This window comes from Sesamum indicum, linkage group LG1 (genome assembly GCF_026168435.1).
Source record: "Sesamum indicum cultivar Baizhima isolate 11 linkage group LG1, ASM2616843v1, whole genome shotgun sequence".
NCBI classification, from domain to species: Eukaryota; Viridiplantae; Streptophyta; class Magnoliopsida; order Lamiales; family Pedaliaceae; genus Sesamum; species Sesamum indicum.
Window position 1 is genome coordinate 22,225,392 of NC_142657.1, and position 26,803 is coordinate 22,252,194.

Consider the following 26,803-nt stretch of genomic DNA (forward strand, 5'->3'; position numbering starts at 1 on the left):
CCCCACCCCCCCAAGAAAAACAACAAATACCACCAAACCCTAAAGCCCAGAAATATTTAAAAAGATAAATTACTTTTTATTCTCTATAATTCTTCTCTCTTTATTTTCCGCTACTGCTCTCTCTCTACAGCACAAGCCCTTTTCAAGAAAACCCTTATTATTATGTAGTTTTCTCTCTGTTCATGATCACTCCCCTTGATCAGCAGTTATAGAATTCGGATTGTGGATATACATATATATATATAGGATTATGAGTACTACTGCTAAAGTGGGTGGCAGCAGCACGGCGGCCGGAGGTGGAGGAAGCAGCAGTGGGAGCGGTGGTGGTGGTGGCGGTGGCGGTGGCGGTGGTGGAGGAGGTGGTGGGGGGCCATGTGGAGCATGCAAGTTCTTGAGGAGGAAGTGTGTGGCTGGCTGCATATTCGCGCCGTATTTCGACTCGGAGCAAGGTGCGGCGCATTTCGCGGCAGTGCACAAGGTGTTTGGAGCCAGCAATGTGTCGAAACTCCTCCACCACATCCCGGTCCAGAAGCGGCTCGACGCGGTGGTCACCATTTGTTACGAGGCTCAGTCCCGCCTCAGAGACCCCATCTACGGCTGTGTGGCTCACATATTTGCTCTTCAACAGCAGGTAATTAATATATATGTATTAATTCAAACCTCACACACATACACACACTGTTTGATAACTGACAATGTATTTTGAAGTGTGATACAACTTAAAAGTTTTCTGAATACAAGTGGGATTTGGACATTCTTGTCCACATACCATGAATCCTTAAAGATCTGTCTTTTCAGAGTTGGTGTACTAAAGCTAATTCTCTGTTTGCTTCATCTTTTATAAATTAATCCTCTTCCCATCTCATGAGTTTCTCAACTTTCTTACAACTCAAAAATATTCCTCAAAGTTTTTGAGCCTATCTGATTGATCAACATGCATGCTCAAATCCCTGGTCCAAAAGTCGAAAACATTCCTTTTCAGTTCTTATTAACATTTAAAAAAAAAAAAAAAAAACTGTTTTCCTGATCTGAACCAGATTTCTTGTCAGTATTCTAAGTAACAAAACATCGGAAGCTCCAAAGAATACTGAATTGGGATCTGTTCTTATCTCTTTTCAGATAGAATTCTTACTCAGTTTTGAGTAGTTGGCATACTTTTTGCTTTAAGTTCCATCAAATTTTCATTTTCTTGTTTTTTTATTAGTATTACAAAAATACTATTCATGACTCAGCGAGTTTTGACAAAACGAACATTTTCGAACTGTTAATTAATATTTCTCTTATTAATAATTAAAAAATATATTTTGACTTAATAATTTTTTAATTAATTTGAACAATAAAAATGAAGAAGAGTAGTACGTACTATTTGAAAAGACAATGGGGAATTAAGGGTGGAGGTGGAGCATGAGATGTGTTGTAATTTGGGGGAACAGTTATATGGTTTACTGAAATCAAGAAACCTGATTCTGACTCATTAACTTATGATGATGTGCTTGATCGGAGTTTCCTCCTCAAAATATATATATATATAGACTGTGTCCGTGTCTGTGTGTGCTTCTGTGCCTGCTTTCAAAAATTCTTAAAATTTTGCTGTTATTAAGGAATTGGTCGCTCATTTCTATATGCAACGCGAGAGAGAAATTGGAATGGGTTCAAAAAGTTGCAGGTCTTTTGGTCCTATTGTTCCAATTCTATCTTATCATATTTAATTAGTTTCTTTTTCATTTCTTGTTTTTTCATGTCCAAATTTATATATTTTTTAATTAAAATTTTATGTATTTGTTATAACACTCATAGTACGTATATCCCTGTATGTATTTAGGAATGGGTATATCTAAGGATACGTATTAGTAAAAAGATTTTATTACAAATTATGTTGCATTATTTTTTTTATTTTTTTAAACATACAAAAAATATAAATTTTATATATTTAAAAGTATAATATATATATATATATATTGTATAGTCAAATTATATTTTTAGTCCAGTAACCATAGATTGTTAGCACTTTTGGTCTTATAATTTACTAAATTTACACATGTAGCTCTTTTTTTTTTTTAAACGAATTTAGTTCTCAATGCTCACATTTGGTCATTTTCTATCAAAATTAATTAGTTCTGTGTTGACAATTTTAGTCCCTTCATATTTGAATAGAATTTTTTTTTTCTTCTTTTTTGAACTATAGGTTGTTAGCACCAAAATTATGAACATACGATTAAGTTTTGACAAAAAAAAAAGACCGAATGTAAGATGTTTAGAATTAAATTTGTCAAAGAAAATTACTAAAAGTGTAAATAGAATAAAATATGATAATGACCTATAATTACTGAACCGAAAATGTAATTTTGCCTATATATATTATATGAAACGTTAATTTATAATAAAAGATTCAGATTTATTCTATATTTTTTAAATAAAAAAAATGGAATCACGAAAACAAGTATTTAAATTTTAATCATGAATATTGACATATTTTTGGGTTTTGGTTCCCGTTACTTACCTGAATATACTTAGTCAAATCCCAACGTTATTTATAATAATAACCGATGATTAGATCAGATCTATCATGGTATTCCAAATAATCTTTACAGCAAATTCTGTCTGAATCTCCCCCTTCAGTTGCTTTCACCAGAAGCCAAGACTATGAACAACTAGTCCTTATCAACCCGATTTGCTTCTTTAGACAAGTTACTCCCCAATTTCAAACTTGCAGACAATTTCTTCCAAATCATTAATTCTTTTATTTGATTTTAAGATAACCTCTAGAAAAATCGAATTTCGTTGGATTGATTTTTTTTTTTATACTTTTATTGCGTTTGATATTTACATACTATATTTATAATTTTTTTTAAATAAAATAAATGGTTGTATTTTATATATGTATTGTTGTGTATATATTAAGTAAATAGTAGAAAATACAATATGATTTGTAATAGAAAATTGAATTCAGATATCTGGACATAATTTTATGAGCAATATTACATTTGTTCCATTCATTACAATTCAACTATTTCTAGTATTATTAGACGTTTTCTCGTTTCTTGATGAAACCCTAGTCCAAATTGATTAAAGAACCCTAAATTCCGACCTTCTTAATTCTTTTTTTCCATACACAATTATTATTACAACTCCCGTACTTTTAGTGTTATTTGTTGCATATTTCGCAGGTGGTGAATCTGCAAACAGAACTCTCCTACTTACAAGCCCACCTCGCGGCTCTGGAGCTTCCAACTCCGCCACCAGCAACGCCGCAGCACCAGCCGCAGCCGCTGCTGGCACCGCCGCTCCAATCCATCTCAGACTTGCAGGCAATGCCAGCAACGTACGACTTGTCAGCAATATTCGACACAGTGGCGCAACCCTCATGGACTCTCCATCAGCGCCAGCACCTCATCCCCCCTCAGTTCTCAACCACCGCCATCAGCGGCGGTGTCGTTGGGGGCGGCGATCTCCAAGAACTGGCCAGAGAGCTTCTGAACAGGCATGCACCTCCTACAGTAACATGCAGAAATCAAGCTTCAGTTTTGCCACCGCACTCTCATTGAAGAATAGGAAACTGATCAAAGTGATGGTGATGATGATGAAGATCAGGTGATTAATTAAGTAGCAGAAGTTGCGTAGAAGTACTTATTCAGCAGGAAATTGGATTTTTCCAATTTCTCTCTCTCTTTTCTTTTTTTTTTTTTTGGCTTTTGCACAGTATTAAAAAGTAATTTTCCGTGGTCGGTAAATCGATCTCAGTTTTCATTATCGTTATTAGATCTTTTGTCTATGGCACTCTTTTGAATTTCGCTAATGAAATTCAAATCTTATTAATATAGTCGCTTGCTTTAATTTGATTAATTATGGTGCGGTATAGTATATATAATGAGTTGTTTTTTATTTTTGAACTTTTTAACAGCAGTGATTTAAATTATCGATAATCTCTTGCTTGAATGGTGAAGTTGTGAATCCGAGTCATAAAAATATACACTATGTTTCATTTTCAAGTTATTTCCGAACGAGTCAAAACTTACTCAATGTTTGCCATTATTAATAAACACTTTATCTAGGTGTTTTAAACTGTTTTAGCATAAATACATACATATACATAAATATATATAAAAAAGACATGATTTGATTATGATTTGATAATGAATAGTAATTTTTGTCTCCCAAAACACAACATTAAACATACAATACTTATTTTAAATTATCTTAAAAAACAAATCCAAACATACATACTATTTCTAACACACACTTATTTATCTTTGTTTTCTTTCTCTATCTCCATAAAATACAACAAAACACTCAGAAAACTAATCCAAACATTATAGTAGGTATTTAGTTTACTTTTAATATTAGTATGTTGGATCTCTTTTGTTTACTTTAAATTTATATGTAGATTTAGAAACATCAATGTATTGCGTACTAAATATTGTTGTAATAATATATCAATTGATTTAGAACTATCGAGGTAACTTTTAAAAAAATTGCACTGGTTTAATTGATGATTTTATATATACTTGAAAGGGTGTGTTCATTTGTTGCATAATTTTAGTGACTGAGATTGTAAAATAGGAAAATTTTCCTTGATTTAAATGTCCTTTTTGCTGTCTAATTATTCAGATTTAATATATGAAGGAATTATATATATAAAGTTAATTACTTTTTCTACCGTGCATGTGTTTAATTATAAGGAAAATAACCAATTAAATTGGGTGGATATTAAGAATTTAGTCTTAATTAAATAGTGTGTATATTTAACTATGTGTGTGTGTTTTAATAATTGGCTTATTATATTAATTATAATTAATTTTACCTTCGACATATACAGGTATTATATTTTTCATAATTTAATTTTCACTTTCTTATATGTATATATATATGAAATTTTTTTATCCGAATCAGGTTTGGTCGAACCAAATTAATTATAAAGCAAGTGTATCAAACTTGCTATGTGATTGGTTATTATCCTGAACTATACACTAATCACACGATAAATATATTGCACTTGCCATATGATTGGTTTAGGTTTGATCGAGCCCGATTTGAGCTATAATTAGTTTCGTGAAAATTTCATTTAGCTTCAAATTTATAAAAACTCGAACAATCTTAATTAATTTATTCTAAGACATGTCATGATATAAATATCATATATTCGTCAATTTCTAACTTAATTTGTGAATGAAGTCGCACACTAATTTTGATTATAATTACACTAAAATATGAATTTGCTTTGTTTGTTAATTGCGTTTAAACAAATTAAAACGAGTAATTTATATTAATTCTCCCTAAAATTTGATGCTTCCCGGATGAATATTATTCCTAAAACATGTTACTCCCATTGGATTCTCCCAAAATTAGGATGACTTCATCTACGGGGATTATTTTTCTTTTTAATATGTAAATACATCCAAATAACAAAGAAAATCTTTAATTCAGAATCACTACGTAATTGTATTATTATACCTCTTTTTGGATAATTCTTTGAGAATACGGTTTCTGCGTTTTTATTTTCTTATAACATTAAATAGCTATTTCCTAAATGCTGATTTCAGCATAAAATAAATAAAAAAAAACCAGTTAAACAAATTAATAGAAATAAATGGTAGGACATTTATGGTTTATATAGATGATGATTTGCTTTCTAAGAGGAAAAAAAACACCACCACATAATTATGAACACTGTTGATTGATGTATTATATATGTTTTCTGGTATTAGAGTTTGTTGAGACGAACAGATTATTTTGTCTTTTTAAATAAAGAAATTTTTAGAATTAGGGATAATTTATGCCAATAATGTCGTAATTTAGTGGAGCTGTCGTACTTTGAAATTATGAGTTCAAGTCTCACTAGACTCCCACATGATCTCGTTATTAGTATATGATCGGGAGAAAAGAAGTACGGAAGACCCATTTTATTTGGTATGGGTATTTATTCAGCCCAAAACGCCCAATGCAATTTGGGCTAAAAACAAAGAAAAAACGAGAAGAGCCCAGACCATATTCAACTCTATTGACCAGTCAACACAAGTGAGGACAAAAATTTCACGTAATTTGACCTCCTACCAAAACTTAATGCCTATTAAATTACAGTTCTTCCACTCTATTATCTGGAAAAACTAAAAAGATAATCAGGATTAATTAATTAATAAACGAATTAGGAGCAGATTTGGGATCATAGATTCATAATTTACACACACAGTCTTAAATGTTACTCCATCACCATCATCATCATCATCATCGTCAAGAGTTGTGTAGCATCCCATCCGAGGGCCTTCCCGTCATTTCAACGGTCGTAATTCTTTTACACTCCGCATCAGATCCCTCCCCCCTCCGCGATCCACTTCCAGATCAGATGCTCCTCTCCTCCTCGCTTCTCTCTTTCCTCTAGATCCGCCGCAGTCGCCACCACTCCGCCGCCGAGGACCCCACATTGGAACGACCGAAGTTGCCCTGCCTCCACCGCGTCCGTTGAAATTTAGATTCAACCCCCCTCTCCCCATTTTCTAACTTCGGGAATGGCTTCTTCGGAAGCCGATTCCCGCTTAACCCAAGTTCTAATCCCGGCGTTCGATAAGATCATCAAGAACGCGTCCTGGCGCAAGCATTCCAAACTCGCCGCTGAGTGCAAATCCGTTATCGAACACCTCAATTCACCTAACCAAAACCCTACCCCTGCTTCACCCCCTGGCTCACCCTCCGCCCAGTCTGATCTTGACGGGTCATCCCATCCCGGCGTTCTCCTTGATCTCTCCCTGTCCGATTCCGATATCATTCTCAGTCCTCTTATCAATGCTCTCTCTTCAAACTACATCAAAGTCGCTGAGCCTGCTCTTGATGCAGTGCAGAAATTGATTGCACATGGATATTTACATGGTGAAGCGGACCCAAGCGGAGGTCCGGAAGCGAAATTGCTCTCCAAATTGATTGATTCCTCATGCAAATGCCACGATTTGGGGGATGAAAATATGGAGTTGTTGGTGATCAAGGCGCTTCTATCCGCCGTTACTTCAGTGTCGCTGCGAATACACGGTGATTGTTTGTTGCAAGTGGTGAAGACTTGTTACGATATTTACCTGAGTAGTAAGAATATGGTGAATCAGACCACTGCAAAAGCGTCGTTGGTTCAGATGTTAGTTATCGTGTTCCGGAGAATGGAGGCTGATTCGTCCACCGTGCCATTGCAGCCTATTGTAGTGGCAGAGCTGATGGAACCAGTGGAGAAGGCGGATGTGGATGGTTCCATGACAATGTTTGTTCAGGGTTTTATTACTAGGATAATGCAGGATATCGATGGAGTTTTTAGCCCCAGTACGCCCACTGGTGGTGTGGGATCAGGGGTTGGGGCGCATGACGGGGCATTCGAGACTAAGACCTCAACAGTCGAGGGCACGAATCCAGCAGATTTATTGGACTCAACAGATAAGGATATGCTCGATGCAAAGTACTGGGAGATCAGCATGTATAAGACGGCATTAGAAGGAAGGAAAGGTGAGTTGGCGGATGGAGAGGTGGAAAGGGATGATGATTTGGAGGTTCAGATTGGAAATAAGTTGAAACGTGATGCTTTTTTGGTTTTTCGGGCTTTGTGTAAGCTCTCAATGAAGACTCCACCCAAGGATGCCGCAGCAGATCCTCAGGCAATGAAGGGGAAGATCGTGGCGCTGGAGTTGCTCAAGATTCTCTTGGAGAATGCGGGGGCAATATTTAGGACTAGTGAAAGGTATTGGATTTGCAACATTAGTTTAGCTCAAATTCTTCTTCAATAATTTTTGCCGTTCAATCTACGGATTTTGAAACTTATTTTTTATGGTATGGTTATGGGGGTTGTTGTGAATGCATAAATTGCTGAATTGCCTGTGGCACATTAGGGATGCTGTGAGTTGTGGTTCTTTTGGTATTATGCGTCAAGAAAATTGCCATAAATGATATAAGTGTGAAGAGTACTATGCAACAGTTTTAGATAGTAAGACTATAAGTTCTATATGCCTCAATTGCTCTTTTGAAAATGAATGAAAATTTAAGCAACCATGCTATTTATTGCTAGCATAGTCTCATCGTTTCTTCACTAACTTCCTGGACTTGCTGTTTGATAAGGTTTCTTGGAGAGAATGCTAATATGGTTGCTGAGAATGTAGAACTTTTGATTTGGGATTCATTAAACTGTTGTGACCTCTGCCATGCACATATGCCTTGAAACAGCAAGCTGCATGTTCCATATTGTGCTTTTAGAACTTGTAGATCATGTGAATCAACTCAGATCTTAAGAACTTTGTGATTCGCATATGTTAGCAAAAAGAATGTGACCTGAAGCATGTTCCTAGCAAGATTTTTGCTTGTTTCTGATAACAGAAGATTTTTCCCTGGCTCTCACTGTACAATAGACTATACTAACTCATTGTCCATCGGATGAGATTTTTAGTTCGACATCTGGAGTGATAGGCATACTGTGCCATGATAATGTTCCTTGGATGATGCGCATCATGGTCTTGATCTAATTGGGCACTTATAAAGAGAAGTTCATGACTAGTCTTCAATTAGCAATAACATTGCTCTCTTATGGAGAACTTAAATCATCAAACAACTAATATAAGACGACAGATGGCGTTCATAATGGATAGAAGGCTATGAAGCCGAGATAAGTTGGTGGAATGTCTCTATCAAGTGGAAAGACTCAAAACTAGGAGATTCACTTCTAAGTTTTTAGAAAAAATGCTGCAAAATTCTCTAACAATTGAAGCTTAATCGAGATCTATCCATCAAAATTTCATTGGTAACCATCTATGACGCTTTTTACCAGATATATTTCCAATAAACATATTTATCCATTCTATTAGTTTCTTGCATTAATCTTCCTGGGTTGGTTTCCCAATTATTCAGTTTCATTGTTCTGTTACTGGTTTTAATTGATTATTTTATCTCCAGTGTTTTAAGACACTGTGTTTGCCTGTTTATTGGTAAATCCCTATGTGCAACCTCTGTGAAAATACCAAATTGTGAGGATTAAGGTGCATTATTGGTGGGATCTACATTGCGCTTATGTAGTTGATCTGCATCTTCTGCTGTTTCGACACCTTGTGGATATATCATTTTGTCTTTCGGTATTATATGAACACTCTTTCACCCTTCACTTTTTTTCTTTTCGGAATGGACTTCCAATTTGACTGCTTATGTACAATTAGCGCTTATCAGTCTGACTCTGTTTTTCTCCTTGAACAGATTCTTGGATGCTATAAAGCAGTACTTGTGTCTGTCACTGTTGAAGAACAGTGCTTCAACCCTTATGATTGTTTTCCAGCTTTCTTGCTCAATATTTATAAGTCTGGTATCACGATTTAGAGCGGGACTAAAAGCGGAAATTGGAGTATTTTTCCCTATGATAGTCCTCCGAGTATTAGAAAATGTTGCACAACCAAATTTTCAGCAGAAGATGACAGTCCTTCGGTTTCTGGAGAAGCTGTGTGTTGATTCACAGATCTTGGTGGACATATTCCTTAACTATGACTGTGATGTTAATGCTTCAAACATATTTGAGCGGTGAGGTTTCGGTCCATTTGTTATTTTTATGCATCTATGACTCAATAGTGTTTTAGAATTGATGCTTTTTAGACCATTATCTCACTTATTTGCAGTATGCAACATACAGTAGCGTCTAGGTAGTTTATGCAATCTAAGTGTCGTCTCTCTGTTCATTTTGTTCTAATATTCCAGGATGGTCAATGGACTACTTAAAACTGCTCAGGGGGTCCCACCTGGTGTTCCAACTACGCTTCAGCCTCCACAGGATGTTGCCATGAAGCTAGAGGCTATGAAATGCTTGGTTGCTATCTTAAAGTGCATGGGTGACTGGATGAACAAACAATTGAGAATTCCAGATTCTCACCCCTTGAAGAAATTTGATGCTGCTGACAATAGTTCTGATTCTGAAACTCCAACTTTGGTAAATGGCAATGAAGATGACACAGTTGCAGGATCAGATACTCACTCTGAAGCCTCCAGTGAAGTTTCTGATGTTTCAATGCTGGAGCAGCGGCGTGCCTATAAGCTTGAACTTCAGGTTGAATTTGTTTGATTAATGTGTTCATACTGTCTTCTTACTCTTAGCCCTACATTGGATCAGTGATGGGATCTCATATCTAATATATATGGCAGGAAGGTATCTCTCTTTTCAACCGGAAACCCAAGAAAGGTATCGAGTTCCTCATAAATGCAAATAAGGTCGGGAACTCGGCGGAAGAGATAGCAGCTTTCCTTAAAAATGCATCTGGTTTAAATAAAACTCTGATTGGTGACTATTTGGGTGAAAGGGAAGAACTATCGTTGAAAGTGATGCATGCTTATGTGGATTCCTTTGATTTCCAAGGCATGGAGTTTGACGAGGCGATCAGGGTCTTCCTTCAGGGCTTTAGACTGCCTGGTGAGGCACAGAAGATCGATCGTATCATGGAAAAGTTCGCTGAAAGGTACTGCAAATGTAACCCAAAGGCCTTTACAAGTGCTGACACGGCCTATGTGCTTGCCTACTCTGTTATAATGCTGAACACTGATGCTCATAACCCTATGGTCAAGAACAAGGTATATCTGTAAACTTTTAACACAATGATGGTTCAGGGAACTTTTGTGGCAGTTGTTTGATCTATGTTCCATCCCTTAAATGTTCATTTGTTATCCAGATGTCAGCAGAAGATTTTATAAGGAACAATCGCGGGATTGATGATGGAAAAGATCTACCAGAGGAGTACTTGAGGTCATTGTTTGAACGGATATCAAGAAGTGAGATTAAAATGAAAGATGATAATCTGTCCATCCAACAGAAGCAGTCCGTGAACTCGAATAGAGTTTTGGGTTTAGATAGTATACTGAACATTGTGATTCGTAAGCGAGGGTACGACAGTATGGAGACCGGAGATGACCTCATGAGACACATGCAGGAACAGTTCAAAGAAAAAGCTCGCAAGTCAGAGTAAGATTAACTATGCATCATTTTTATCATAGGCTAAGATTGGACCTTCTGCTGGCGATGAGCATGTTTTATGCCTTATTTTCTAGCATGTCTTCCTTTTTCTACCATGTTCTCTAATTATCTTTAGGAGGCGTACCTTGTAATAAAATCTCTAATGTTATATTCATAACAAATGCAATATACTTGAGTAAAGTAAAGTAGGCATAGGTTACAGTATGATGGACTGTGAAGCAAAGAACAGCTGGACTTAAGAAAAGCTTTTTCTTGTTCTTTTGAAGATTGGTGTTTTTATCATACTAGATTAAAAATCTGGCTTTCCTTTTGATGGTCAACATGAATGCAAATTGTAGGTCAATTTATTATCCTGCTACAGATGTGGTGATTCTCAGATTCATGGTTGAGGCATGTTGGGCTCCGATGCTGGCCGCCTTCAGTGTTCCTCTTGACCAAAGTGATGATGAAGTTGTAATAGCCCTATGTTTGGAAGGCTTTCGCAGTGCAATCCATGTTACTGCAGCAATGTCAATGAAAACTCATCGAGATGCTTTTGTGACATCATTAGCAAAATTTACTTCACTCCACTCACCTGCAGATATTAAACAGAAAAACATTGATGCAATCAAGGTAGGTCTTCACTGCTTATGTGCTTACCTTGCACGATTAAGCCAGTAATGGTCTAAATGAAGATTAGTAGCTTCATCGTGATGCGGATGGGTGTCATAAAATTTCCAATTCCACTTTTTTTTTTTTTTTTTTTCTAATTCCAATGGAGAACTCCGGTATTCAAAATGTACTGCATGCATGCGCCTAGAGATTGGCTAACCCTCTAATGCCATAGAAATTAAATATACTTAAAGCCCTCCCCTTCTTGAGGTGCATAACTACATCTTGCTCAAGACAGCCCAAAATTCCTGGTCTTTTTTGGTCATTGAGTAAAATGCTCTCCTTTGTGTTCATTTTTGGATCTCTATTCTGTGGTTCAAGTAGTGTATTACCTATCTTTGACTGGTTCAGTGGATGTGGTATTCCACCATCCACACCAACATGCCTCATCTTTATTTGAAAAAGTTTTTAGCTCAATTTTTTATTTAAATATTAGCTATAGGAGGACTTGAAAAATACAAAGTACTATAGAGACATGCCAAATATGAATTTAATTTTTTTTTAAATAAATTCAGTTAATTGACTGAGGACAAGTTCTCTATAGAATGAGTTTTGAGAGGGCTCTTTCAGCTTTAATAGTTATAATAGCTTATTCCTCACTGGTCCATTTTCCCTCTTGATATGCTTTGTTCCTTTCCTTGGTTCCTGTCTAGGTGGACATAGACATAAAGAAGGCAATCTTCTTGATTACCTTATTGAACCAAGCCTCTTTGGGTTCCTCCAAATCCATTCTTTCTCCTTTTTGTTACGACACATTTGCGTATGTTTTTATTGGAGTTCTCTAATCACCATATCTTGCATTTATTTTTCTATTTCAACATTCATTTTTTTCTTTGTATTGAATTTGATACTTTTGCCTTTTTCTGTCATTGACTTTGTGGTTGTGAGCTTATTAATATTCATTTCATGAAAAGAGTCTTGGATCAGCTGCCTATTAAAATTGTGTGAGAAAAATGTGACGATCCTAATAGCTAAGTGGCTGGTGATTGCCGTGGTTGAAACTGAAGGAAATGACAGAAAAATTTATTTCAGCATTTTGGGAGCTATGAATAACTCTGGTCCATCATTTTACTTGTGTCAACAGGCTATAGTCGCCATAGCAGATGAGGAAGGGAATTATTTACAGGATGCCTGGGAACATATTTTAACATGTCTTTCACGGTTTGAACATTTGCATCTCCTGGGTGAAGGTGCTCCACCCGATGCCACTTTCTTTGCACTTCCTCAGAATGAATTGGATAATTCTAAACAAGCCAGGTCAAATATTCTTCCTGTCCTAAGAAAGAAAGGACATGGGAAGATTCACAATGCAGCTTCTGCTGTGAGGCGGGGTTCATATGATAGTGCTGGAATCGGCGGTAATGTGGCTGCTGGAATTACATCTGAACAGATGAATAACTTGGTCTCTAACCTAAACATGTTGGAACAAGTTGGTGAAGTAAACCGCATATTCATACGGAGCCAAAAGCTAAACAGTGAGGCAATAATTGATTTTGTCAAGGCTCTTTGCAAGGTATCAATGGATGAACTGCGATCTACATCTGATCCACGGGTTTTCAGCCTTACAAAGATAGTTGAGATTGCGTACGTTACTGATACCCCTTGCGCTTTAATTATTTTTTGTTGGTAACAGTCCATATTTAACTTTTACCTTTCCTCTTTGCTGGTCATTGGAGTAACTTTATTTGTTCCCTCTGAACAGGCACTACAACATGAACCGCATTAGGCTTGTCTGGTCAAAAATTTGGCAAGTACTCTCTGATTTTTTCGCCACCATTGGCTGTTCAGAAAACCTGTCAATTGCAATATTTGCAATGGACTCTTTACGCCAGTTATCAATGAAATTCTTGGAGAGAGAAGAGTTGGCTAATTATAACTTTCAGAATGAGTTTATGAAGCCTTTTGTAATAGTGATGCGCAAGAGTAGTGCTGTTGAAATCAGAGAATTGATTATCAGGTGTGTTTCTCAGATGGTGTTATCTCGTGTGAATAACATTAAGTCTGGATGGAAGAGCATGTTCATGGTAATGAACTCTACCCTGAATAAATGTTTGATTGTCCATGATAAGTTTTTTATTGATGCATTCAGTTTTGCAGTTCTTTTATTTTACATTTTCTCTTCTGATTCACAATCGCAGGTCTTCACGACAGCTGCTTATGACGACCATAAGAATATTGTCCTCCTGGCCTTCGAAATAATTGAGAAGATTGTGCGTGATTATTTCCCATACATCACCGAAACTGAAACTACCACTTTCACTGACTGCGTGAATTGTCTTATTGCATTCACCAATACTAGATTCAACAAAGAAATAAGTCTTAATGCAATTGGTTTCTTAAAGTTTTGTGCTTCGAAACTTGCTGAAGGAGATCTGGGCAAGGAAACTTCTGAAAAGGTTTCTCCATCTTCACCTCAGAAAGGAAAAGAAATAAAAGTTGACAATGGGGAACCCACAGAAAAGGTGGACCATCTCTATTTATGGTTTCCTTTGTTGGCAGGTAAAAAAAACAACTTTTCTTGGGTATTCTTTCCAGGAATTGATCAATTTTTTATGCTTCATTTATATTGTTAGCTTCTCTTCCTCTACATATATGAAACTTAAATTCAAGCTTGATGGAGTAACATGCACTCTCTCTTTCTGTATCACCAGGTTTGTCGGAACTGAGCTTTGATCCAAGGCCTGAAATTAGGAAGAGTGCCCTACAACTGCTCTTTGATACTTTACGCAACTACGGCCAACATTTTTCGTTAGCCTTGTGGGAAAAGGTGTTTGAATCTGTCCTGTTTAGAATCTTTGATGATGCTCGACGCGCTGTTGATCCATCCGACAACTCCCCAAGGCGTGTACCTAATGGTGACATTGAGGAACTTGATGAAGATGCATGGCTGTATGAGACATGCACGTTGGCTCTACAACTAGTTGTCGATCTTTTTGTTAATTTCTATGACACTGTCAATCCCCTTCTGAGGAAAGTGCTGATGCTATTGGTTAGTTTTATCAAACGTCCTCACCAAAGCCTTGCTGGTATTGGTATTGCTGCTTTTGTTCGCTTGATGAGCAATGCTGGGGAGTTATTTCCTGAAGACAAGTGGTTTGAGGTGGTTTCATCCCTCAGAGAAGCAGCCAAGGAAACGCTTCCTGATTTTTCCTTTGTACTCGATGAAGATGGTCAAATCTGGGCCCAGGAAGAAGATATGAACGGAAATAATCATGATGAATCTGCTGAGACAATAACCTCCAATGATGATTCAGATAATAACTTGAGGCGACATCGCCTGTATGCTGCTATATCTGATGTCAAGTGCCGAGCTGCCATTCAGCTTTTACTAATACAGGTGAGTAACATACTTCAGAAGTTTTATTGCAAACCTTTTTGCTCTTCTTTTGTTCTTCTTCTGACTAGTGATTGCAGAATTTCTTTTGTTGCTTGACAATATGCTCCTAATGTGCCTGCCAATGTCTTATCGGGACAACACCGTCCATGTTAAGGGATAGAAAACTAATGTCATGGAAATGGTGATAGTTTTTTTCCCTTGTGTTCTTAGAAGTTGAACTTGTGAAAACTACCTCTTGAACAATAAGTGCATGCTAGACCTGAATCAGGATTTCAAATTTCTCTTCCTTTTGTGTGTTTATAGGTTATATATGGAAACATCTAAAATGGCTCTTACATGGAATGTGCAGGCTGTAATGGAGATCTATAGCATGTATCGAGCTCAATTATCAGTGAAGAACACTGTTATCCTCTTCGATGCAGTGCGAGCTGTGGCATTTCACGCTCACAAGATAAATAGTGATTCAGCACTACGTCCAAAGCTACAAGAACTTGGGTCCATGACGCAAATGCAGGATCCGCCTCTCCTTCGCCTTGAGAATGAATCTTATCAAATTTGTCTTACATTACTACAGAATCTTGTACTTGATAGACCTCCTAGTTATGATGAGTCGGAAGTAGAGTCTTACCTTGTCAACCTTTGCCAAGAGGTGTTGCAATTCTACATTGATGTTGCATACACAGGGCAGATTCCTGACTCCTCATCTGTTGATGGGCGGCCCCACTGGATGATACCTGTAGGTTCTGGAAGACGGAGAGAATTGGCTGCACGAGCACCTCTTATTGTTGCAACTCTACAGGCTATATGTAGCTTAGGAGATTCTTCGTTTGAGAAGAACTTGTCTTGCTTCTTGCCCTTGCTTTCGACCTTGATAAGTTGTGAGCATGGGTCAAATGAGGTTCAAGTAGCCCTAAGTGATATGCTCAACTCATCAGTAGGTCCAGTTTTGCTACGGTCATGTTGATCTCTGACCTACACGTTAATTGAGATGTATGATAATATTTGTTGAGTTTCTTCAAAATTTTCTTTACAATTTCTGCAGAAGTATAGGCTTATAGTGTTGGGGTAGTCGGTGATGGTTCTATTGCCCAGTGCTTTAGAAACCTATAGTAGTTTACTCAGGATTTTGCATTTAGAATGGCCAGTCCATGTTGTATGTTTGGAATGTGCTTTTGAATGTTAGAACAGTTTTGTACCAGAAAAAAATTGTTGATTCAGCAATATACTTGGACTTGCTACCATTTTGTTGATTCATTTTCTTCTTGCAGGCTAGTTTATCTACAATATATTTTTCCGGATCTTGACCTGCAGGCGAGGCAAGTAATTGCTTTGGTAGGTGTCCTTTTCGTGATTGATAGAACTTGAGAATAATGCTGATCTGTGAGTGAAAGCATCAGCAATTTGTGCATTATCTTCAATGTGGTTAAACTTTATTGTTATACCTGTATCCTGTGTTTTGAGGGATAAGTTACGTCTTGGACACCATTTAAAGTCGAAACTTGTTCCAGAGTTGCTGAGTGTGAAAACGATAAAGTGCAGAAGTTATTCAGAAAGGGACCGAGTTATAGGGAGAGAACATATTCTTGGTCTGACAATGGATTAAAAAAACACGACCATGATCCTGCTGGAATACAATTGCAAATGAATGATTGCTCCTTGACTTGCGGAAATCAGACCATCGGGAACCCGAAAACAACATAAACCTAAAAATCATAATAAATTGCCGGCAATCTCGCTGAGTATGTTTGTTATTTCGAATCTTTGGAGCTGCAAAGCATTATGTTTGTTGTTTCGAAACAAGACGAATGAGGTCTGTCCAAAAATAGGAAAAAATTCCTACATGACTTAGCTGATTAAGGTGAAAAGTTCAACTGCTTTGGAGCTGCAAAGCATTATGTTTGTCATTTCGAATCAAGAAGAATGAGGGCTGTCCAAAAATAGGAAAGGGCTTTCGCCAATTTGCTTGTTTTTTGTTGTATTCAATTGCAATGTTTCTATGAATCAAAAGAGTACTTGGATGTATATAGTTGCTTGAGAAAAGGATATCCTGAGTATATAGTTTTTCCTCTGATTCTTAGATTCTCCGTTAATGCTAAAAACCAATAAGGTCATAGTTCAAACTACTGAAGTCGAGATCTCGGGTTCAAGTTTGAACAAAATTGTGAAGATATAGATGTTTTTATTACTTAAGCTAAACAAAAAGTTTGATGTCAACTGGTCAATCAGGGAACAAGGCATTATTGGTAGGTACTCTGGTGGGCTACTCAGAGGTTCAGTATGAGAGTTACTGCTTATGCCTTCCTTTGCCACTCAACTTCTGTAAGTGATAAACGTTTCTCATCGGAGAAAATGAGGCACCTTCTCTTCTGTAGGACCCCATTTCTCTAAAATTATTAGCTGGGCTGAGTACTTGAATTTGTCAAAAGTGCAAAAGCTACATGCAAATTCCATCACATGCTTAACTATTTTAGTCCAAACCCCCCTAATCATCACTCCCTGTTCTCTTATCCTTAAAAAGTCTTCTTTCAACTCTCATTTCTTGACTTATATCAACCATCATCCCCTCCCCCCCAATATCATGTTAAACTCTGTAAAACTATGCTTGAGCTCACAATTCAAGCAAGCAAGCGAGCAGCTGCTTGAAAAACTCAGCTTCTTCAGAAGCTGGAAGAGAAGGAAAACCAAGAAACTAGCTTCTGCTCATGACTTAAGCTGGTTGACCTCATCCATGGAGGCCTTTAGCCAATTGAAACACGTTTTCAAGCTCATTGACACTAATGGTGATGGCAAGCTATCCCCTTTAGAGCTGAAACAAGTGCTGCTGAGCATCGGCCATGAGAAGGCAAATGCTCAAGAGGAAGCTGAAGGAATAGTGAGGGAAATGGACTTTGATGGTGATGGCTTTGTTGACATGGATGAGTTCTTGATTGCTATGGGAACTGATCAGAATCAAGATGCAGCAAACGGGATTTGCAGGGAGAGTGAGATCATGGAAGCTTTCCGGGTGTTTGATGCTGATAACAATGGCTTGATTTCTGCTAAGGAATTGAAAAGTGTTCTTGAGAGACTTGGATGTGGGAAGTGCAGTATTAAAGAGTGTAGGAAGATGATCAGAGGGGTGGATAGGGATGGTGATGGATTTGTGAGCTTCGAGGAGTTTAAGTGTATGATGAATGGTGGATATTGGTAGGTTTAGTTCTGGGGCGTTTCAGCTTTAAGTGTATAAATCTTTTTGCTTATGTGTTGATTAGCAAGCAGTTGTGGAAGAATGCTAAACTGTGGTTTCATGGTACTTATTCGTTCTTTATGAAATTAATAGTTGCCGAAAATGCATAATTACCCATCTGTTTGTGATACTTTGATCAAGCCCCGTTGCCTCAACAAACACCACTCAGCCAACCTATGAGTTGACGTCTTCACGACAATTTAAATAAATACATGGGGACCAATGTTAGTTGGATGCATCCATCCTTGACATTTTCCAGGTCTAAATAAGTTTGCAGACATGAAATCCTTAGTTTGGTTCCATTTGAATTTGCAGTCTCCAAAGTGGTAAGAACACATTTTTCACGTATTGTCACATAAAATGATGAGAATAAATATATTATATATCATAAATAATCATGGTTGTTGTGAGATATACAATAACTCATTTCTCCAATCATCACCCAAATATCCTATATTCGACTTGCATCGATTTACGACGTTTCTTGTCAATTTTTTGTTTTTCCATGTTACAAAACGACAACAAGCATTTGCTTCCAAGATTTCTGTCTGTTTCTTGGGAAAATCAAATTTCTTTAAAGAATCCAAACTACGCACAAGGGATTCAAAGAATCATCCACTTATATATTCTATTATAAAAAAACAAAAAGTAGGTTAAAATTATGTGTTAATTACTTTCACACCTCTTTTAAAAATGTTAAGTTACATATTTTTTAAAAATTTTGAAATTTCATTTATACCCACAAAAGATTTTCGATTTATACCTGATCCCCATTCCAGGGTTTAGATAGAAAATGTTGGCGTAAGCCAAAAAAAAATATTGTATAAAATTTTAATTTTGCCCTATGGAACATTCCCATGTATATTTTTGTACTTATAAAGGGATAAATGTAATATATATTTATGGAATGAGGTTACCATCATTACTTTTTTCCTTTGCAAGTACAAAATTGTTACATGAAAATATTAAATGAAGGGTAAAATCAAATGCAATTTGTTTAGTTAAAGTTAGTATATTTTTTTCGCCCAAATCCTAATAAAAATAAGTTAGGTGTGAATAGTGAATTTTTAGAGGGGTATAAGTGCAATTTCAAAAAAAATATTGAGAAAGTCTAGTATCGCATTTTTTAGAGGAAATCTAAATGTAATAACCCTAAAATATTTAACAAGTCCCACAGTATTGGGTTGGGCCTATATTGGGCTTGGATTGAAGTTGGAAAGTACGCCCAAACTTCTTTGGGCTTTTCTATACTTGATCACATTTTTAGGGGGAGATTACATATTGGGCCGTGTTGGGCCTTGTTTGCCAAGTCACTTCTCATATTAAATACTAAAGCCCAATATTTCTAAAAGTTGCATGTATATAATAAGATTATGGAATTTATTTTTTATATTAGTATAATTAATCTAAAATAACATCATCAAAATAAAATGGATTCCTTAAAAATTCCAAAATAAGTGTAAAGATTCTCTTACTTGTGGTTTTATAATTTTATTCCCTTCTCTCTCTCTATATATATATATATATATATGTGGGATAATTACATTCTCTTCTTCTAAAAGTTGATGTAACTACACGTAAATCTTCTATAGTTTAAAAAAATTAAATCTAATACATCGAAAGTTTGCTTCCATCTAACATATAAGTCCATCCGTTAGCCAAAATTTATCGGATAAAAAATTTATATTTATTTTCGATTGATTTATTACTGAATTATTGCAGATGAAATAAATCTTTTATGATCAAATTATCCTTACACATCTTCACACACTAATGCATGTGAGGAGGTATGTTTTCACCATTATAAGAGTAGTAAAAGTAAAAAAAATTGTGACCTGCAATAAGTCATTAATAACTCAATTAACGATAAATATCAATTTTCATTAATATAAAAAACATTCAGTAAATTTTGACTAATTGAGGGACCTATTTGTTAGACGGATGCAAATCCCAAATGTACTGTGTGAGTGTCATTACAATGTAAGCACATACATAGTATTAGTTTTAAACCAAGTCTCATTATCTACTTTTATATTAGGTTTTTATTTATGTATTGATCTTTTTATTTAATTTAAAACTATTAATGTATACTCAGTCAGTATTTAGTTTATATATATATATTAAATGATGTAATAAGTTATATTTTATCAGGAATATTTTTTAATATAATTGTATGGTATTAAATGGTTGATTTAATTAATTAACAGACAAGAAAAATCTGCAGAGATGTTTGGTGGCGCTGTTTCCAGCTACAGTGCCACTCATCATAATTAAAGTTGGATATTATTGTTTGGAAACATTTTAATAAAAAATATGACTTTGATTACAATATATATATTAAGGTAAGTTAGCTTAAAACTTTTCCAAACACCCCCTTAAATATTTCTCTCTCTCTTTTTTTTTTAGGAAAAAAAAAAAAAACGAATATGAAAAGTACAAGTTCAGGCAGCATCAGAATCAGGGGGTGTTGTGTTTTAATTATCACACGACAACATCAAAGTCGTTATCTCAGCACAGCTTATGTCGGGACAACTCCCAAATCCCTAATCCTCTTTTTCACCTTTAATTATTAATTAATTTTTTTCTATTTCCTTCAAACAATTTATGTCTATCGACGTACGGAATGAAATATTAATCTCTCTCTAATTAATAATAAATCACTCCTACGAATCATTAATTTTTAATTAATTACTAACAACTCCCTCCCAACATAATTTAGCCAAATATAGCATGAATCTTCATGTTTCTTTCTATATAATCTTACCCAAAAAAGATTTCTTCTATAAAATTCACGTCATCTATATCTAAAAAAAAACACGTATACATATACATGAAATATAATATAAGATGCAATATTCATTTATAGTAAAAGATGTAAATTATTTTAAATATTACGTACGATCTTATTTACGGGTTCAATTTTATTTAAATAATAATAAATTAATTAATATATGGTAGTACTGTAAATGTATATAATGTATGTTGTAATGATCATGTTGTTGCAATCATATTGTTTTCTTTAGTGTAATAAAAGCATTGGGGGGGTTTGGAATTATATTTTATGAGTCATATGATTTGTTGTCGTGCCCTTTCAAACTCACTACTTTACAAGACATAAAGATTTCTCATGCCAAGTTGATGATAACTTTAAGAATGTCTGAGAGAAAAATAAAAGCATGCATTTCAAAGAATATTATTACTTTGGGTTCACAAGTACAGCTGCAGATCAAACTCTTCATACATATCTCTATCTCATCAACTATGTTGGAAAAGTTACTATATATATATATATATGTATATTATTAATTATTTACTTAGAAAACGTAATCTGAGAATTTAACTAATTAATTAATTCCTGATTCTAACACAAGTAATCTTGGAATTGTAGAATAAGGTTTAATTAATAATATTAGCTGAAGAATTTAAGTATAATTATACGTAAGCGCATCCATATAGGTGGGAATCTTGCTTTATTAATTTTCCAACTCAAATAATTAATTTAGGTTATCTGATTCGAATTTTTGCTCCAATGTATGGTTATTTGTAGCGAGTTTCGTAAAGCGTTTTAACTTATTTGTTGGAGTAAACTATGTCGAGACGTGTAGAAAAGTTAGAGAAGAAAGCTCATCAAGAAAAAAACAAAATATTTAAGAAAAATGTTCACGTACATGATAAATATAAAGTTTGTACTCATGAACTGTTAAATTATATATATCTATATATATAATCTAATATAAATTAAAACTTATTAATTATTTATATTCTCTTAAAATGTTTTTAGGTTGCGATTACTAATGATTAATTTTAGTGTACAGGAGATATTAATTTGTACAAGGAATAATTAATAGATTCTCACACATTAATTATACATATGAAGTTATGATAACTAGGTAGCTAGTACTTATGTGTTTGTGTGTAAGAATTATGAACTGTTATTAAAATTAAATTAATTATTTAAAATCTCTTTTAGGGTATGTATGAATTAATAGTTAATTTATGATTTTTAGTGGAAGGGAGAATATTGTGAGAGATGTGTATATATATATAAAAGCGCTAGATCACCCAATCCATGAAGAAAGAAAGCGTTGACGACAATATATAATACAAGTGAAGGACAAGGTAGACAACATTAATTAGGTCATATATGATGATGATGATGAAGAAGTTAGCAGGTGGAGGTGGGGGAAAACGATTCCAAACCGATCACCATCCATCACGTGCTCGCCTCAATTTTGGTCGGCTGTTGTTTAGCCCTAAAAAATTGCATTAATTAATCCCAACTTGGAACCCTAGGGATTGGTCTTCCCCAAAGGGATAACCAAATGGGGTGCATCAAATTTCAAGCCACATCAATCCAAAACCTTCTTCCAAGAAAAAGTTTGAACGTGGGTTAGTATTATTGTATGCCTAATATTTATACAAATCTCATTGTTTCACTCATAATCATTCACTACCTCCGTCTGATTATAAGAAAAATTGATCGATAATGATTCAACACGTCTATTAATGATTTTATACGTATTAGTACGCTTGTGTACATGTAGAGTAAAAATTTCTTGAAATTAGAATTTATAGCTAGGTTTGATTGTAATAGGGATTGTCCCATCAAATTCTTGATGTTGAATTTGAATGAAATTGTTACATAAATCGAAGTTGGGTGCAGGTAGAAGAATCGTAGGATAAAATTTCTGGGACGAACATGCAACACTGTGACAGATTCCACGCCCACATGAAAGCAATAGTGTAGTTTGAAGTGGTCCATATTCCCAGCCGTAGATTAGCTAGCTTAAGTGAATTGTTTAGTGGGTGGGAAGGTTGGATTCCATTATTAGATTAATAGTTTAAAAGTTGATTAAGATAAGCATTACCATTAAGCTTGTCGCACAAGCTCCAAACTTGCTTTTAATTAAATAATTATTAATTACTTCCAATGTTAATTTCTTCTTTTATTTATATGTATACCTAAAAGGAAGAGTGCTATATATATATATATATATATATATATGTCTTACCTGATGAAGACCCCACTTCAAAAAGTTTCACAACATTCGAATCTTAATTTGCCGCCACAAAGTAAATTCATGACATGAAACTAATAATGTCTACACTTGGGGTTCTTTGGATATTATGTATGTATATATATATATATATATATATTATATCGTGTTATCTTGAAACGAAACTTGAATTGTTTTATTATTATGTTCATATATTTTTAAGCAAAAGATATATTGTTCTGAAAAATTCATTAGAAAAATATTAATAGAGGCATAATAGTTTTGGTCCTTTGAAAAGTTAATTTTATAATTTAATCTATCAATTTATTCATTTTCGCAAAAATTTTGAATAATTTTTCAATTTTATACCCTCATGCGATATGATCATAGAAATTCAGCAAATTTTTTAAAATTCCACCTAACAATCTTCAATTTGTAGAAATTGATATATTTATAAATTAAAATGTCAAATTAACTTTTAACGAGATAAAAATAGTGAAACCCTCTCGTGTATATACATCACAAAGATTGCAATTAACCTTGTGTAGATGTGTGTTTGATGAACAAGAAGAAGGGTGCATTTTCAGTAATCCGTGCAAATGACTCATTAGTTGACCAATTATCGATATACAGAAATTAATTTTTTCTTAATGGTTATATATAAAAAGAAATTAACGTGAAAACAGTGTAGTACTGACGAATCAGAGTCGCAAAATAATACATACATATAATTTGATTTAATTTATGTAATTATATATATTTGTAATATATGGATAACTATTGAGAGACGGAATTTGATTTGATAGACAGAGTTGCAAGGAATAGACAATTACATATGAATAGCGTGGCGTCGTTGACAAGGGTACCGTCCGTTTGCCTGCTCTGATAAGGACAAACGCGCTCTCAAATCATCGTTGTTGTCAACTACGTACTTGCGCTATCATATCATCATCATTAATTTGCATTACACATAGTTAATCAACATACCAACACCCCAAACCACATATTACTAACTATAATTATTATTAATTTGACTCCTTAATTATATTTTAAGGTTTTTCTCTATTTGCAGTACTGTAAATATAAAATAAGATGCAAGTTTTTTTTTTTTGGTTTTGTAATTCATGGATAAATACTATATACTAGTTTTGTACTAAAATGAAGGAAATATGTATATATATATATATATATTCTAGCTAATGTTTATTTCAAAATTTATGAAATTTCAAAATATTATTTTTATGGGACAATAAATGATAACGTACGTCTGTTTCTATGAGCTTCAAGGACAATAGTAATCAGTCTTTTGATTTTTCTCTCATATTAATTTCAAAGGTATAAAATCGAGACCGTTTTAGTAGAGTCATTCAATGTATGAGATAGGGTATTCTTTCATGGCATCTGTATACTGAATGGAATAGAAGATGCAATAGGACTGATTTGGAATAGAAAATTTAATACGGTATTCTACAGGGGGTCTGCAGAAAGAATTAGAATAAATCTGATCAAATTAAAGAACACAAAGATTTCAACAGAGCACTCCCTTGACGTTCAAATCAGTAAAAATTTTGAAGGGGGTTGAATTGTTGGGTAACAATATACACATATTTTACAGAAATTAGATGGGATTGACTATGATGGAAATTTGCTATACAGTCAATATTTATGTGTAGCTTGAGATTTACGTTCACTTATTTTATTTTATCAATGATATATTTATATATATACATATTTTTTCCCCATTTGGAGGGTCAATTTGGAGTTTAGGAAGATATTGCAAACAATAAGCCAATCATTTGGAGAACAATTGGAAGCATGAAAGGATGATGATATGAAAATATTAAAAATGGTAAGTGCTGAGAAATTGAATAGATCTATAAATGATGAGGGGGTGGGATGGGGTGGGGTGGGGAAAAATAGTTGACTGCCCCTCCCACGAAAACGATGTTTTGTTCATATTCTCTCTTCATAAATATATATATACTCGTATTCTACTTGATTATATCATTTATGTACATGTCATCAATTATTGGGGGGACTGGGGGGACTAGCCCCCCCCCCCCCCCCCCTCCTCTTTAAACATATATACTATGAATTTCATTAATAATTATCCGTTATTTGAGCTAAAAGAATTAGCACCCATACTACGCTGTTCCGTATAAGGCTTAATAGTTGTATGTCAACACATATTTATATTTAAAATCTTAAGATTATATAAAAAAATTAATTAGCTATAATTATACTGATTGGAAATTGAACAAATAAAAAAAAATCTGGTATTTTTATTATTATTATTAAATAATCATTCTATGTTTTCTTAACAACTTTTTGATAACTTAAGATAAAACGAAAAACACAATACATATAAAAAAAACATCAAAATATTAGTCATATTTTGTTACTCTCTAGCTCCAGCCATTCTTTTACATTTATATTTGTTCATATAGATGTAATTCCGTATATTATTTCTAGACTCCTAATTTTAGCTATTATTTTTAAATAAGAAATTGTCATATATAAACTCATATATATAGAATAAATAAACAAACATTTCCCTTTCCTTTTACCTAAGACTATTGGCAAAAATGCATTAATTATCATATTCTATAAGGCGCGTAGAGCACGGGTGAGAACCACGGGAGGCAAAGGTGCACGGGCTACTCTAGCAATCAGTAATTATACATAATACGAAAGTGTGATAAAATATTCATAATTTAACAAACCTGTAGACAACATAGAATGAGGAGGAGGGATGAAGGTAACATGGGCGCCCGGGTGTTCCGGAGGAGGACCCGCTGCTGCTATTCCAAATTTCTTCTTCTTCTTCTTCTTATTTATTATCCAATCACCAAACTTTCTTCTTAAATTATGGAATTGTTCCGGAGCTCACCACCACAGACTCTAATTATTCTTATCGTATAATTAATTCGTATTGCGTTAAAATTTTACGAGGGTTTAAATCATTTTTATTAGCAAACAATATATATTGTCAAATGCTTTATGAATTATTATAAGATAATTCCACTCTAAGTAATAATAAAGTTGGATAGGCAATTGGTAGGCTGAAAGTATGATCAGCCTCCACACTCCAACAGTTGTTACAATACACAACATTATTAGATGATAATATTGAATTTCGAACTTAATATATAATTTAAATTAAAAAAAAAAGTGAAAAATTATTATTGTAAATTGGAATAATAGTTATTGGGGGTGGGGTGTAGGTGGTCCCTGTGATGATGAAGCGAGTTCCAAGAGTTGGTTTGCGGATGGTGAAGTGGAGTTGAAGGAGCAGAGGAGGAGGGGGTTGTGTCCGTGTCAGGGAAACCCCACGCGTGTTCTCATTCAACCCCATCCCCTCCGGTTTCTTATTCCAATACCACCACCTCCACCCTCCTACCTGCCCATTTAACCCACCAAACTCTTTTCTATTATTTGTATTTTGGTATTTTTTTTGTATAAATAATAAATTATTAGTGTTAAATAGTGTGAAAGATTAAAGAGTGGAGTAGCGGAGGAAATCCGCACTTGAAGGTAAAGGAAAAACGAAGAAAAGCCAAAGCAAGGCAGCTCACACTCACAGAATATTCCGTCTACGCCGGGCGCACAGTATGAGTACACATTGGAAAAGA

At 34.7% G+C, this 26,803-nt stretch overlaps 3 protein-coding genes across 3 annotated transcripts; all 3 read left to right on the plus strand.

Annotated features, from left to right (window-relative positions):
• On the plus strand, positions 1–3,843 carry LBD18 (LOB domain-containing protein 18). Its single transcript, XM_011096267.3, has 2 exons — positions 1–631; positions 3,168–3,843. The coding sequence occupies exons 1-2, from the start codon at positions 251–253 to the stop codon at positions 3,543–3,545; spliced, it is 759 nt and encodes a 252-aa protein (XP_011094569.2). The 5' UTR covers positions 1–250; the 3' UTR covers positions 3,546–3,843.
• Positions 3,844–6,186: 2,343 nt separating this feature from the next.
• EDA10 (SEC7-like guanine nucleotide exchange family protein) lies at positions 6,187–16,189 on the plus strand. The gene is made up of 11 exons (XM_011092565.3): positions 6,187–7,708; positions 9,205–9,522; positions 9,697–10,042; positions 10,138–10,560; positions 10,659–10,948; positions 11,299–11,572; positions 12,696–13,195; positions 13,314–13,635; positions 13,750–14,110; positions 14,263–14,948; positions 15,298–16,189. Exons 1-11 carry the CDS (start codon positions 6,504–6,506, stop codon positions 15,910–15,912), a joined length of 5,340 nt encoding a protein of 1,779 aa, XP_011090867.1. The 5' UTR covers positions 6,187–6,503; the 3' UTR covers positions 15,913–16,189.
• A 960-nt stretch (positions 16,190–17,149) lies between these two features.
• LOC105171453 (putative calcium-binding protein CML18) lies at positions 17,150–18,277 on the plus strand. The gene has a single exon (XM_011092578.3). It carries the CDS (start codon positions 17,527–17,529, stop codon positions 18,136–18,138), a length of 612 nt encoding a protein of 203 aa, XP_011090880.1. The 5' UTR covers positions 17,150–17,526; the 3' UTR covers positions 18,139–18,277.
• The last annotated feature ends 8,526 nt before the right edge of the window (positions 18,278–26,803 follow it).